General features: G+C 37.0%; 1 protein-coding gene across 6 annotated transcripts in view; it reads left to right on the top strand.

Moving 5' to 3' along the window:
• The window catches only part of RPGRIP1L (RPGRIP1 like), a 70460-nt gene that overhangs the window by 16718 nt on the left and 39416 nt on the right, over positions 1 to 14326 (top strand). For 3 of the 6 annotated variants that reach the window (XM_065848048.2, XM_071814479.1, XM_071814478.1), the window contains 4 exons: positions 2186 to 2291; positions 6822 to 6968; positions 8122 to 8195; positions 11142 to 11281. In XM_065848048.2, the coding sequence (XP_065704120.1) occupies positions 2186 to 2291; positions 6822 to 6968; positions 8122 to 8195; positions 11142 to 11281 (467 nt within the window). Of the gene's footprint in view, positions 1 to 2185; positions 2306 to 3233; positions 3306 to 6821; positions 6969 to 8121; positions 8196 to 11141; positions 11282 to 14326 lie in introns of those variants that run through there. The other 3 variants (XR_011741305.1, XM_071814481.1, XM_071814480.1) reach the window with 3 other exon arrangements.

Genomic DNA, 14326 nt, shown 5'->3' with positions numbered 1-14326 from the left:
TTAGAGTGGCAGGATAGTTTTCATGTTCCTCATTTCTGCGCTTGTGGCAAAAGGTGTGTGAGAGCTAAATCAGTCTGCCCGTTAATTCAGGTTACTGCCTCAAAAGGATATTGGCTCCTTTTCTGTTTCGAATTTCTGCCCCAGGTCTACCTTCAGGTTCTGTGGTAGAATTTTTAGCTTTTTTGATAATAAGAAAAGATATTGAATGACCTATCTTAGTACATCTTTATTCTTATATGTGATGTTGTTATTATTTGAACAAAGTATTATATGTGGAAGGTAGCACTGACTTTGATATCAAATCTGTATATAACCCCTTTTTTGAAGTTCTATCAGAATACCTGGATGGGTATTCTGGGAGCAGAATACATCAACTATGTGGGAGGAAGAAAGCTGTGTAGATAATCAATTTCTGTTCTATTCTGCTGTTTTGCTTTATAGGAAAAATAATCCTCCCAACAGAATCTTCCTCAATTAAGTTTGCTTTGCCCATGAAATCTGAAGTGATTTTGTTCTTCAACAGCAAACTCCTTGTCGTATACCTAGATGCTGGACATTTATTTAAATAAAAATGTCTAAGAAGTATTGCAGAAGTGCTGTAGAGAACTAATTTTGTTGCTATAACCTATAAGGAGAGCTGAGATTGTGATCAATGTAATGCACTAATAAGAAATTAGTGACACATGCTTTCGGTAGCTAGTAACTTCATGAGAGAAACACTCTTATAAGAATTGAAATGATCCCATAAAAAGTAATTTTTCACTTCTAAATTTGAAAAATTTACTTCGTATCAGTACTCCAGACCTGTTTAAATCAAATGCTGTTTCATTCACTGTTGAAAAAATAGTTAATGTTGATTGTCAGGAGCCATGGGGTTTACATCTGTACATCATAAATTTCACTATCATCTGCTCCTTTTTCTACTTAAAAAGAAAAAAAAAAGCTCCTTGCTTAAAAAAAAAAAAATAAATATTAAAAAACCCCCTGCTTAAAAAAGGAGGAAAAAAGAAAAGAACAAGAGCCTTTGAAGGCATCCAAGCCTTTTGTTTGATGTGTGGAACAAGATTAATAAAAACGTGCCACTACATTAGCTTTTAAATAGCTAGCATGAGACAGTGCTGCTGTCTATACTCACCACAACTTTAATTCATGTAGATAACATGTTTTAGACACATGAGAGTTTAAGCGTTGCATTAGGGCTGTTTCTCATGGAAGATCTCAGGTTTGTGAGTGTGTTTATCTTCTGTGTAAGGACAATTAACTGGGCAATGCCAAAACACCATAGGCTTTGATACTGTACAGAATAAAAGGAAAGTATTTCGCATACTCAGCTGGTTTACAGATGTGTAAGCTTTGTAGTGCATTTTCTTGCTCCAGCATGGCATTGTGACAATCCCCCCAATATGTCTAAAATAGATAAATATTGGAAGAGAAATTACCTTTTCAAATGCTAAAGATTTAGGTTGATTTTATCATCTTTTATATTAATGCAAATCAGAATTGGTTTCTCTTCCCATACTTGAAGAAGCTGTGAAAATGATGAGGTTTAGTTTCACTCTTTGAAGTAAGGAAGAACATCGGGAATAATTTTTTGTTTTAATTTTGAATTATTTTAAACATCCTTTCTATTAAACAGTACATTCGCAAATTAATCTTCAAACTGTAACAATCTGGAACATCTACCTGGATATTAGGTGATTTTCCTGTAGTTAAGACACACCTGCAGCTTGTTTGAATGCCAGCCTTAAGGTGTTATACTCTAAATTACTAAGTCACTTTTTCTTAGCAGGTCAAACTCTAAGAGGAAACTCCATAAAATGGTAATCTACTGGCACCAAATACTTTGGGGGGTGGAAAAGAAGTGAATGGAAAACAAATAATCCCTTTATGTATAAGGATGGTTTTCTTTTCCTGTAATATATAGTTTGATACGATAAGCAGAAGTATGTATGTATTGGTTGAAGCTGCTCTGTCTTCATGTGGTATTGTGTTTATTTACTTAAATTGTGTAATATGAATCATAGAAGAAGAAATTAATTTGCGTATTATATGCTAAATCTCCTCCCAGATGTGTTGTAGAGAGCTGATTTGCCAAGGATTTCAACTTTTCAAGACAAAAATAATAAGATAATTCATTTTGTATCTTTAAGCTCATCATGCATTTGTTTTAAATACTATTTTGAAGGCTAAACATTCGGGACAATGTGGAAATGATCAAGGTCCGTAAGCAGCTGGTTGAGAAAAGCAATGCTCTTTCAGCAATGGAAGGAAAACTTCTCCAGCTTCAAGAGGTAATTGCAATTTGGTCAGTAACATTCCTTTACTCTTGTCACATAAGCATGCGTAAATGGAAAATAAATATACACGCTTCTTGATTCTGAGTCAACACTGGGTACATGAAAATGAACCACATAATACATTGCACCCAAACTACTCCAAATGTGCAGTGGCTATCTAAAGAGATTCCTTATTATTTAAAAAGAGAGCTTTGACCTAAATGTCCTGATTTATTAAAGAAGGGGTACTAGATCCCCTCACTTTATTGGTCTTTGATCAAGTTGGGGAGGTTTGGCTGTTTAGAGTTCTGACGTTAGGGCTTAACTTGTGTTCATAAGTTCATGGAAATTCTTTTAGAGGGCTACTGTAAATGATAGATTTTCTTTATAAAAAGACCAGCTTTATGAAAATATAACCACAATATGCAACTGCATGGTAGATTCCAAATAGATTTTAGTTATACAGCATTTTCTGCTGCTTCCCATATGTATTTGGAGAACCACATGTGTATACAGACAGCGGTAGTGTGATAACAGCACAGAAACAAGAGAGTTCCTGTGAGTAGGAATCCTACATGCAATAGAACTTTATAAAATATCCTTATGAGGTGGAAGCACTAGATATCGTTGTCAACTCTTCCTGCTGCCTGCTTCTTGTTATTTTAGCATGCTAAATAGCACTTGTACATTAGATTTTTGTTCCATTCCTTTTTTCTTGTATTTTTCTGCTTCTATTTCTGCTTTGCTTCCCTCCCCCACCTCAGTGTAATACCTATATCTTCTCTGCCAAAGCAGCTCTTCTGTTAGTAGCTCAAATCTAATTTTTCACGGAGTGAACTATGTAGATTGTAAATTCCAGGGGAGACAGGTTTCACATGGCTTTTTGTGTTCTTAAATAGAAAGCGATAAGTAAACTGTTCTATTTTAAATCATATGTGACTTTTTGGTAATTTACAGCAAACATCAAGTACTTATGCCTCTTCCTTGGCAGCAGCTGAATAGAAACACATGCCTGGGATTCAAACTGGTATTTGAAGACATTGTTTCTAATATTCACAGTGAAAGCTGCATTTTTTAAAAGTTTGAACGTGTTTTGTCTTTTTTTTCTTTTTTTTTAACAAGATAATGGGTATAAATTTTTCCCGTTTCCATTTGAATGTTTAAAACATGTCTACTAAATGTGAATAACTGAAAATTCCAAAATTTCTTGTTTAGAAAGTGTGTACTTATCAACAGAACAGTTTTTAGTATTGTTTATCTTGATAGTTTTTATGACTATTGAGTTCATTATAATTTACTTTTGGCTTCTACCAGTTAAAACTCATATCATTGCTTCATGTTCACCTTTGAACTTGAAGCAGGCCAAAGTGTGAAACCACAGAATTGTAAGAGCCTGTAGTCCTGCTCCATCTAATGATATTGAACTTGAGCTTGCTATCAAACATTTACAGGACAGGCTTTTTGATAAAGAATTTTAATACAGACAGTTAGAGAAAGGAATTGTGCAATCTGCTCAGAAGGACCCTGAAACTGTTTGGTTTATATATTATCCCATTGGCGTATTTATTTGCTTTAATTACAGACTTCACAACTGTAGTTGACAGCAGTTTATCATAGGATCATAGAATGGTTTGGGTTGGAAGGGACCTTAAAGCTCATCCAGTTCCACCTCCCTGCTATGGGCAGGGACATCTTTCACTAGACCAGATTGCTCAAAGCCTCATACATGTTCATTCATGCTGTTTTTCTAGGAGGTATATATCCATTTTCTTTAAATGAGTGCAGTGCCTCAGGGGTCAGTACTGGGGCCTGTATTATTCAATATATTCATCAATGACTTGAATGAGGGAGTAGAGGGTACTATCAGCAAATTTGCTGATGACACCAAGCTGGGAGGAGTGGCTGACACTGGGAGCTGTGTTGCCATCCAGAGACCTGAACAGGCTGGAGAGCTGGGCGGGGAAAAATTTAATGAAATAGAACAAGGGCAAGTGTAGAGTTTTGCATCTGGGTAGGAATAAGCCCAGGTTCCAGTATAAGTTGAGGAATGACCTATTAGAGAGCAGCGTAGGGGAAAGGGACCTGGGGGTCCTGGTGGACAGCAGGATGACCATGAGCCAGCACTGGGCCCTTGGGGCCAGGAAGGCCAATGGTATCTGAGGTATATTAGAAGGGGGGTGATTAGTAGGTCCAGAGAGGTTCTCCTTCCCCTCTACTCTGCCCTGGTGAGACCACACCTGGAATATTGTGTCCAGTTGTGGCCCCTCAGTTCCAGAAGGACAGGGAACTACTGGAGAGAGTCCAGCGTGGGGCAAAAAAGATGATGGAGTGGAGCATCTCCCGTGTGAGGAAAGGCTGAGGGAGCTGGGGCTCTTGAGCTTGGAGGAGACTGAGGACTGACCTTATTAATCTTTACAAATTTATGAAAGGTGAGTGTCAGGAGGATGGAGCCAGGCACTTCTAGGTGACAGCCAACGGTAGGACAGGAGGTAATGGGTTCAAACTGGAACACAAGAGGTTCCACTTAAATTTAAGAAGAAACTTCTTCTCACTAAGGATAACAGAACACTGGCCCAGGCTGCCCAGGGAGGTTGTGGAGTCTCCTTCTCTGCAGCCATTCAAACCCGCCTGGACACCTTCCTGTGGAACCTCAGCTGGGTGTTCCTGCTCCATGGGGGGGTTGCACTGGATGAGCTTTCCAGGTCCCTTCCAATCCCTGACATTCTGGGATTCTGTGACTTATTTCTAGTTGATGCCAATATCAAGGGATGTTTCCCAAAGAAATAAAATTCAAGACTAGAAATGCTGAACCAAAATAATCATCCCGATGGCTGCTGTGAACCGAGTCTTGGGGTACTGCAGGGAGAGTGGGATAGAAAACAGGTTGGGCATAATGGGGAAAAATAAGTCCTGAAAGAACACTCAGATATGGGAGAATATGCAGGTAAAGAATGCATTTTGGAAAAACAAAATATAATGAGGGTGAAGTCACAGTCCCCTTAAAGTTAGTGAGGAAAGTTAATTCAAAATTATGACAGTAACAGAGGCACTGAAGGGTTAGAATGAAGTTGAAGCAAGGAGATTTTTCTGGGCGAAATTATTGCACTTTTAATTGGATGTGTCAGTAGAATAAATGTGGTGGAATTTGTTTTCAACTGTTTTGGAAGTTTGGGGAAGATAAGGGTGAAACGATCTTTGAAAGGCATCTTTGCCAAGATGTGGGGCTGGTTTTGGTCACGTCTCGTGGGTTACAGTGACACAAGTTATTGGGATGGAAAAGAACTTCAGGATAAAGAAATGAAACTGAGAGATGGGGGAAGAAAAGATGAGCTCACATGGACAGTTTGAAGGGTTAGAAACAGTAAGGATTCTGATTTTGAGGAGAAAGGAAGAATTTGTAGGGAAATTCAAAGAGTACAAAGGAATGAATTTTAAGGTGTAATTTTGAAGCTATTGAAATACAGTTCACAGATATAGAGCACAGCAAGGGGAGCACTCGAAGACTCTGAAAAAATGATTAGTAATATACTTCAGTATGTCTCTGAAATAAGACTGATTGTTAATATTTTTCTTAGGGAGAAATGAGATATGAGAGGCTAAGAATCAGGTTGGGGATTGAGTTTTCTGTGGGATTTTTCTTTGTTTCTAGAATATTCAGGCCACATGTGAACCTAAACAATTTGTACGGGATTCACATTCAGCTTCTCATTTAACTGCTTTTGGAAACAAAATATTGTATGGAAAAAAATGAAGCTAACTTTTTTCTGTCTACAATCATAAAACATCTCTATTCACACACATATTTGACATAAATTTTCATATAATCATTTTATTAAACAGGAGATTGGTTTGGGGGCTGTTTTGTTTCAAGTCATACTTGGAATGTAATTTACATTAAATTTCATAGCGAATGAGGCTTTATTAAAGCATTGTGGAATGTAGGCGGTATAATATTAACTAATATTCTGGAAATAGACGTTCTATCAGCATTCTCCATTTAATATTAAAATTGGTTAAATGTTCCTTGATGTAATCCATTGAAATAAATTAAATTGTAAAAGAAATCGTAAGTCCCTCGTTAAATTACTGCTAGCACAGAAATAGAACTGAGTGCATTAAGACTATGAAACAATTATATATCTACAATTAAGGGTTAACAGAGCTGTGCAAGTTTTGTGATTAGCATAACTGTGGTCACCATTCATTTTTGCTTGCTACTGCAGTGTTTCTGGTCAGCATGTCTAACCGCTGGAACCACAGCAAAATCTTTTAATTGCTTAACAGATGTATTTCTTGGTCATTTCCATCATGACTGAACTGAGGGTTTAATGTTCATGGGAGCAACAAGAATGCCACCTTCTCCTGGCCCCATGGAAGGAAAGTTGCTTTCAGTTATGTAGTTGAAGAGTGTCTCCTGTTGACCACATTGAGAATATATATTAAATACTGCCAGGAGAGACCACTGGTTGCATATACAGAGTGTTATAACATTTTACTAAGTGTGATTTATCTTATATTTATCCGGATTTTCCTTCCTTTTCATAGAACCAAAGGAACTTGAAGATGAACCATGATGCTTTAATAGCAAAAAGTGATGAACTGAATCTGCAGCTTAAAGAGGAACGGTTGAAGTGCCTCCGTCTGGAAAAAGAATTGCAGTCAGTGACTATTTCAAACCAAAGGACAGAGGAGGTGAGGTGGTGTTCAAGAGACCTAGAATCTGCTTTGGGTTGTACACGTAGATAAGGGAAAAGTTAATGACGGGATATCTTTTAGTTCCAGAGATATGCATAGACCTTTCAAACATCACACTGCCTTGGTAATATGTATATATACTTTTCTCGTATTGAAAAGAAGGTTCTGTGGCTGCTGTTTGCATTTCATAGAATCACAAACCATGACTGGTCCCCACGCCACGTAATCACTACACCAGTGTTTGAACAATATTTGAGATTAGAGCACAGGGTTTCATCAGTTCTGATACTAAACAAGTGGTTTGTTAACCAGAAAAAAAAATCATAATACTTGGTTTCTTGATCACATATCACCAGATTTTTAGCATGAATTCAAACTGATTTAATGACAGTGCAGTGCAGTATTACATCTTACACAGCAGTTCAAAGCAGTCACTTCTGTTTCTTTGTCTAGCGGCTCTCAGAGACAAGAGTCATCACTAACAGTCACCCAGATATAAAGCTAAAAATCTAGTGGTTTACTCCTCATTCGTTTCAACATATGAGGAGTAGGAGTCTACGAACTTGTTTGGTTTTTTTCTTACATTTTGTAGCACTTTAGTTTTACCACCTGGTTTACCTGTTTTCAATGTATTTTACATGAACCAAGTTCACTAGAGTTACCTGATAGATATTTTAAACTACTGTAATGCATGTAGGCTCTGTCTTCTGGATTAAAACATCGTCATATCTTAAAAACCACATCCTTCTTCTGTGAGTGTTTTGAAAGCAAGGGCTTATTGTTTCTGTAAGGTCAATTAAAAATATTTACTGAACAGGAGCCATTAAGTAACTAATACTCACCAAAACGGGAATACGAATTTGTAATACTATAGTTTGGTGGGGTTTTTTTTTGCATAAGGCAAAATGTGATTAGACAGTGTTGTTCGGCTGTGACATGTTAGTCTCAGCTTCATATAAACAACATGAAAAAGGCTAGAAATCCATGTGGTGAACACAAGTTTTATTTTGAAGCTTCTGAGACATTGTTTTAAAATAAGAATAAATAAAAGCCTGACAATGGCTACAGATTGTTAACTAATTGTCTTTACACACTCATTGTCATTTCCTTTTCTGCTGTGCCTTTCTTGAAACTTCCATCTTCATTTTAGTTACAGGAAAGAATAAATGATCTAGAAAAAGAGAAGGAGCTCCTGAAGGAAAACTATGATAAGCTGTATAACAGGTAAGTTATGGTTTCTCTATATAGAAAACTTGATTCCTGTCCTGTTCAATAGGTCTTCATATACTGTGTGCTTGCATGTGCATATGCATACTGTGTGTTTGTGCCCATGTGTAAATATATTCATGGTATAATTCATCATATGAGTAAGTATATGTGGACACTTTGGTGTTCTGTCTGTATTTCATCTGTTCTGCGGAAGCGGAGCAGCTTCCATACTTGTTCGAACACTTTAACAGTAGATAACTATTTAAAAAAAAATCTAATTAAAAGAAAAAACCTCACTTTATTTTGAACATTAACACAAAATGTTCTTATTTGAATTTCTATTTTTTTTAGGTTTATTGGTGAAAGAATAATACATCTAGGTAGACATATACTCTTTGGGGGTTTTGTTTGTCGGTTTTTGTTTTGTTTCTTAATATATTTTGTTCGGGAGAAAAGGATGTTGGAAGTTTTTCCAGCACTTCCAAGTAGACCTATAGAAAGTCTGATCCTGGACAGCTTCTCCAATGTTGATTTTTGAGGGGTGGATTGTTTGTTTTGCTAACAGCTGCCATTTCAGTCCTACTAGTTTGGCTTGAAGTTTTTGTATAGGCTTATGTAAGTTTTTACAAAGGTTTCCATACCTCATAAGTCATATAAATTCTATCAGCAGTGCTTACAATGCAAATGAAAATCCATTTCCAGATATGATTCAGAATTTCTCTGGTAGAGAAAAAAACTGATTATAGTCAATTGCCACAAGCAATTACCTCCAAATGAAGTCTTCTTTTATTGTGAAGCCATGTGTAGCAAAAGAAATGGATTGTTTCATTAAAACTACTATTTAATACCCAACTGCTTCTGTTGCCTATTTGAAAAATGCAACTTTACTACAGTTTACCTGTTGCTAGCAGTGGATAGGCCACTGCCCATAGGGGTCAGGTGATTAGTAAATAATTCTTTCTTTTTTTAATGGAGGAAAAGAGATGTAAACCCATTCTTTGCTAATGTTATATTTTCGGAAATTCATTTGATATTGACGGCAATTTGCCAAAGCCAAGAGTGCAGGACTGCATCTGAAAACTTTACAAAGAGCAAGTATGAATTTGTCAGTTGACTCTTATTATTTAGTCAGTATCCAAGAAAACAATTCATTTGGATAAAAGGTTTGGAGGAATTGTTTTCATATGACCTTGTAATGCAAATCTAGCAATGCTTAAACTCCCTCCAAAGGAAACGATACCAGATGTGGTTGACCATTTATAGTTACCCAGATGGCTCCAACTCCAGTGCAATACAGTAAATGTGAAAGAAATTCCACATGAATTCAAGTAAAAGTAATCTTAAAATTCAAAGAAAGAAAGCGACAGAAGGGGAATCAATTCAGACTGACATAAACATTAGCATTATATAGGCTCGCATAAAACCTGTCTTCCATAATGCCCTTCATTTAAACATCTGAATTCTGAATTACTGTTGTAGTAACTGTTAATGATTTTTTTGCCAGCATAGTCTTTTGAAAAATTGAAATAGTGTTTAGGTACATCTTTATGTGTGGGAATTGTACTTAAGTATAAAGAATGCACATATAACCAGATAATCATGGTCATTAAAAGTTGAAAATGTGTTTATAAGTGTGAAAACTAAGGGTATTTGATATCTTTTCTTGCAAAGATTTATTCTTTCTTTATGGGAGCTAATCAAACTTTGAAGTGTGTTAAGTCTAAGCAATTACAGAACACACTGTATCTCTTCTGTATGCTGTATTATGGAAATGATTGTGAGCTCAGTGCATTATTTTCACTGCATATTATCTTCAAAATTATAGCAAAGTGAAGTATATATTACTGTAGGACTTAGAAGCATTGCTTAAGTTCTTTCTACTACTCTGTGTTTTTATGGTTGAGGCTTTTGTTACTTGTATCTTTGGGAGAGATAGATAAATAGATATCAGATGATTTTTTTAAATACATTTAGATATGTAAAAAATAACATTTTTAACTGGAGAGCTTCACAAAAGTGAAGAGTTGAGGAACTGACTCTTGTTTAAAAAAATCCCACACAATACCAAAGTGGATAAACTGGTTTACGATTGGTTAAGATGAAAGTCGTTTTTCCAGTCAATAAGAATTCAAGTACTGATTTATAACAATAATATGAAGACCATAGTACTCACTGTCTGTGTATGAAAGCTCATTGCATTACCTTGTCTTTTTACCTATTAGGAATTATACTGTAAAATATATAATGTACTTAATTTGGTTTCAATCTGAGTTGCACTTTCTGTTGTGGTTTCAGCAGTTGTGATTCTGTGTCCATGCAATCCTTACTGCACAGGGAGTGGTAGTTTGCAAGTAAATGATGTGTTACAGGCAAAACAGTTATTCTAATTCCTTTGTCCACCTCTGGTTTTTATTTCTTAAAGTGGAAGAAAGATTACTTTATATGTGCTTCTTAATCAGTATCAGAATTGTTGTTTTACAGTATGAGAAAACTGTTGTCACTTTGTGGTCAACATTTCTTTGAACGGGCAACTGACTTTAGGCTCTGTGTGTTTCACAGATTTAAAAGAAATCAGGTGGGTGATCCCAGTTCTCTCCATTAAGAGGTTTTGTATGCGGAAAGAATGGTTTTGTCAGTTGTCAGTTGCTGAGGTTTGGAGTTGTGGATTACTCTGGATATGCATCTGAATTCCTTTTCTAGGCCCACAAGTGTTGCAAGCTGCCAACTTCTCTGACTTTGGAGCTCTAAATTAAGGCCAGTTCCTGCGCTCATCCCACAACTCTTTCATGTTCTTTAACCGCAGCCTGAGAAAGGCGCCTTGGTTTCAACAGCAGCAGACCAGCATATGTTTACTTAATTCCTAAGACATGATGACAGTGGTCTCTGTGCCACTAAAGGCTTTTTCCTTTATTATTTTCTGTTGAAGCTGATTTTTTTCACATGCCACATGTTTTATTGCAGTGTCTTCAGTATGACCCATGAACAGCAATGGAAATTAAAGGAACAGCAACTGAAACTGCAAATTACTGAACTAGAGGCTGCTATCCAGTCTGATTTAGCTGACAAAAATGAAATCCTTAACATGATCAAAGTAGAAAGAGGTATATTTCTAAAATAACTATTGTTTTCTCATGACGTGAGACTCTCCTGTGTTGGAGTTCAGGTATATTGCCCAGACAAGTGTAGTTCCTGATGTTGGTGATTTCAGAGCTGCATTTCAAGTGTATGTTTCAGCAATAGACTTAAGTTATGACTAGCTAGTAAGTACAAAAATTGACCCAATGCAGGTTATGCACTGAATGACGATGATATAACTCCAACTGCATTCATTCTTTACCTGTTGGCTTAATCTTTACTCTTTATTCTGTGTTTCTCCTCTGAACTGAAAATTCTTACGGAAAAGAGGACCATCTGACGGTCCCTCTCAAATTATAAACCACTATTCTAATTTTGTTTACTGTACGAGGTTACATGAAGCCTTTATAGGCCCCTGAAGATCATTAATTGTCTTTCAACTTTGTGAACTCGAAGTTTTTAAACATTTTCGGTATACACTAGTTTTTATTTACAGCTATGTTTATTTGCAATAATACAGTTTTCTGATCTACTGAACTGATTCTTTCATATGCGGTTTGCCTATGCTTTAGGACAACTTCTCAGTGAATCTTTAAGACCTTGCAATGTTTAATTTTTTTATCTCAATATTGTGATATACTGTGGCAACACAAAGTTTACAAAGCAAGAGCACAGGCAGGAAGTAAACCAGATATTTTTAGAGTTAATTCTTCAAATATATATTTTTAAGAGGTGTATTTCTGTGAGTCGTTTAATGGAATGAAGTGCACCAACTTGTTGTGAATAATTCTTATGATTACAGCTTGAGTTCAGCATGTGCTTACCATTAAGAATCCGAGTAGCTCTACTGACTTCAAATACCTCATTAAATATTTAAGCATTTTATTTGACCGCAACGAGTGTTTGCAAAATTAACCTTAAGTGATCCTAAAATAAATAAGATGCCTTAAGCTACAATGATATGAAGTTATGACAGATTGACAGTTGGAGACAGTTGTTAATGACAGCTTGCTTATGCAATGCAAAATTTAAAGTGATGTTAAGAGCATGAAAATTATACAGATCATACTCTTATTTAGTTGAGTTGCATGTGGAAAATCAGGCAACACCTTCCATCATCTGTCCTTCCTATGGGCATCATGCGAAAGTGGCAACGCTTTACCGCCCCTTCCCCAGCCCAGCACTGAACAGCTTGTTGGGCCCTTCAGCTGGACCGCCAGGTTACTACACTTGCTATTTCCATTGAATTGGGCCCCCTGCAGCTTGAGTAGCTGTTGTAATACCCTTCCAGGTCTGTGTATCTAGGATCTGATTGCACCTACTTGTCTTTCACAAAACTTGGGCAGTATAAATTTCTTCAGTTACATACTTCTGAGTGTCTGCCTTTGCTGCATATCCCTCTTTTAAGTTCAGCAGGAGAAGTGAAGTACTATTTGTCTTAACCTACTGCCTGGAACTAGTGTAGAAGTAGTGTCTTGTCTAAGTTTCATACTTTGGCACATTAATTTTTTTTTCAAAACATCTTTTCCAGGACTAAGGCAGATCTTTAAATGGAGTATTGAAAACTCTTAATGCTACAGCAGACTAACATCATCTTGCTTTTTTCAACATCCTCTTCCAGTATTTCTCTTTAGACTGGTGGTGTAATTTGGATCTGGATTTTTTTAGTAGGATTTTTCTGTCCGTAATTTCATAATATGTTTTGTAATACTTAAAAGAAATACGTTTAGAAAACAGAATAACTCATTTCACATTGGGACTATGTTTGCCCTTTTTTCTTTTTTGGAATATGGTATTTGCAGACGCTTTATTACCCTTCTCCTTGCCTTAGTCATTTATTCTTGTGTTTCTTGTCTTTTTGTTATCTCCCAGATTCTCAGCCATAAATTGCAGTAGCTGTCTGGATCATGTTCAGCTGAGGAGAGTATGATTACCCAGTCCCTTAGATGTCTATGAGACCCGTATGGACACAGAGGGCTCTCTGCACCTCTGCGTTGTGTTTCCACTCCCAGCTCTGTAGCGTTTCACACAAGCTGCTGGGACAGTGTTTTTCTCTTTTATTGTCATAACCTTGCTGCTGAGAACCCTGATATTGCTGTGATGCTGTGTTCTTGCGGGCCACAGTCACCAATGGTGTGAGAATCGCCTCTTCTCTTTCCTGTTTTCTTCCCCTTCAGTTGCAGCTTTTTGGGTTAAATTAGGGCAAGCAAGCTTAAGCAGCAGCCAGCATGCAGCACCAGCTTTAATCCAGCTCAGATCAGTGCTGATAGTATTGTAAGTGGAAGCAACCAACAGAGTTTGAGCAGCTCCTGATGAAAAACAGCATCGTTATATGGAAAAAGTAAATGGCAGGACCTTCCTGTCACTTCAGTTCCCTACAGGCTACTGCAGAAGTGTTCCCTTTCCTCCTGCCTCTTACCCTGCACGCCTTGCTTTTTGTCTTAGACTGGGATCACAGAAGCGCAGCCTATGGGGAGTCTTGAGATGCAACATGGACAGTACTAAAGTAGACTGAGCCGTGCTGTCAACAGATTGTCCCATTTTGGTTCAACAAGCTGTTGAAATTCTTCAATGTGAACAACAGCTAGTTTCCTGTCTACGTGCCATTTCTAGTTTTGAAGTTAACTTTTTAAGCAGCAAGTGTGAATTGATATTAAAAATGTGTGCAAAAACTTCTCTGGGATTTCATGTTGAAAAAGAGTGGACTGAGCTTGCCGCTCTTGTCAGAAAATTCATGACAATGAGACAGAAGTACTTGAGGAGGGATATCTTTTCTCCTTCTCCCTGGAAAAAGTGCCAGTTCAGACCTCAGTTTGTATCATAGGGAAAAAAACATCAGCACAAGAGGCCCTTTTTCTCTGTTGGGAGACCTTCCAACAGATACACATCTTTCGGGTGTGTTATTTGGGAGAGTCCAGAACACTTGATTGCTGATGAGTGTTTCACCATCTTTTCTGAAGGCCTGCCTTCTCCACCCATTCACAAACCTTAGTTTGTTTTCTTATTTGCTTTCCAATTTTTAGCCGCTAGTGTTTCTAATTGTATTTTCTTCTCAGTTGAACAAATGCATT

Source organism: Patagioenas fasciata, chromosome 13, assembly GCF_037038585.1.
Source record: "Patagioenas fasciata isolate bPatFas1 chromosome 13, bPatFas1.hap1, whole genome shotgun sequence".
Lineage (NCBI taxonomy): Eukaryota > Metazoa > Chordata > Aves > Columbiformes > Columbidae > Patagioenas > Patagioenas fasciata.
The sequence above is the reverse complement of the archived record's forward strand: the minus strand, read 5'-3'. Positions and strand labels throughout refer to the sequence as shown.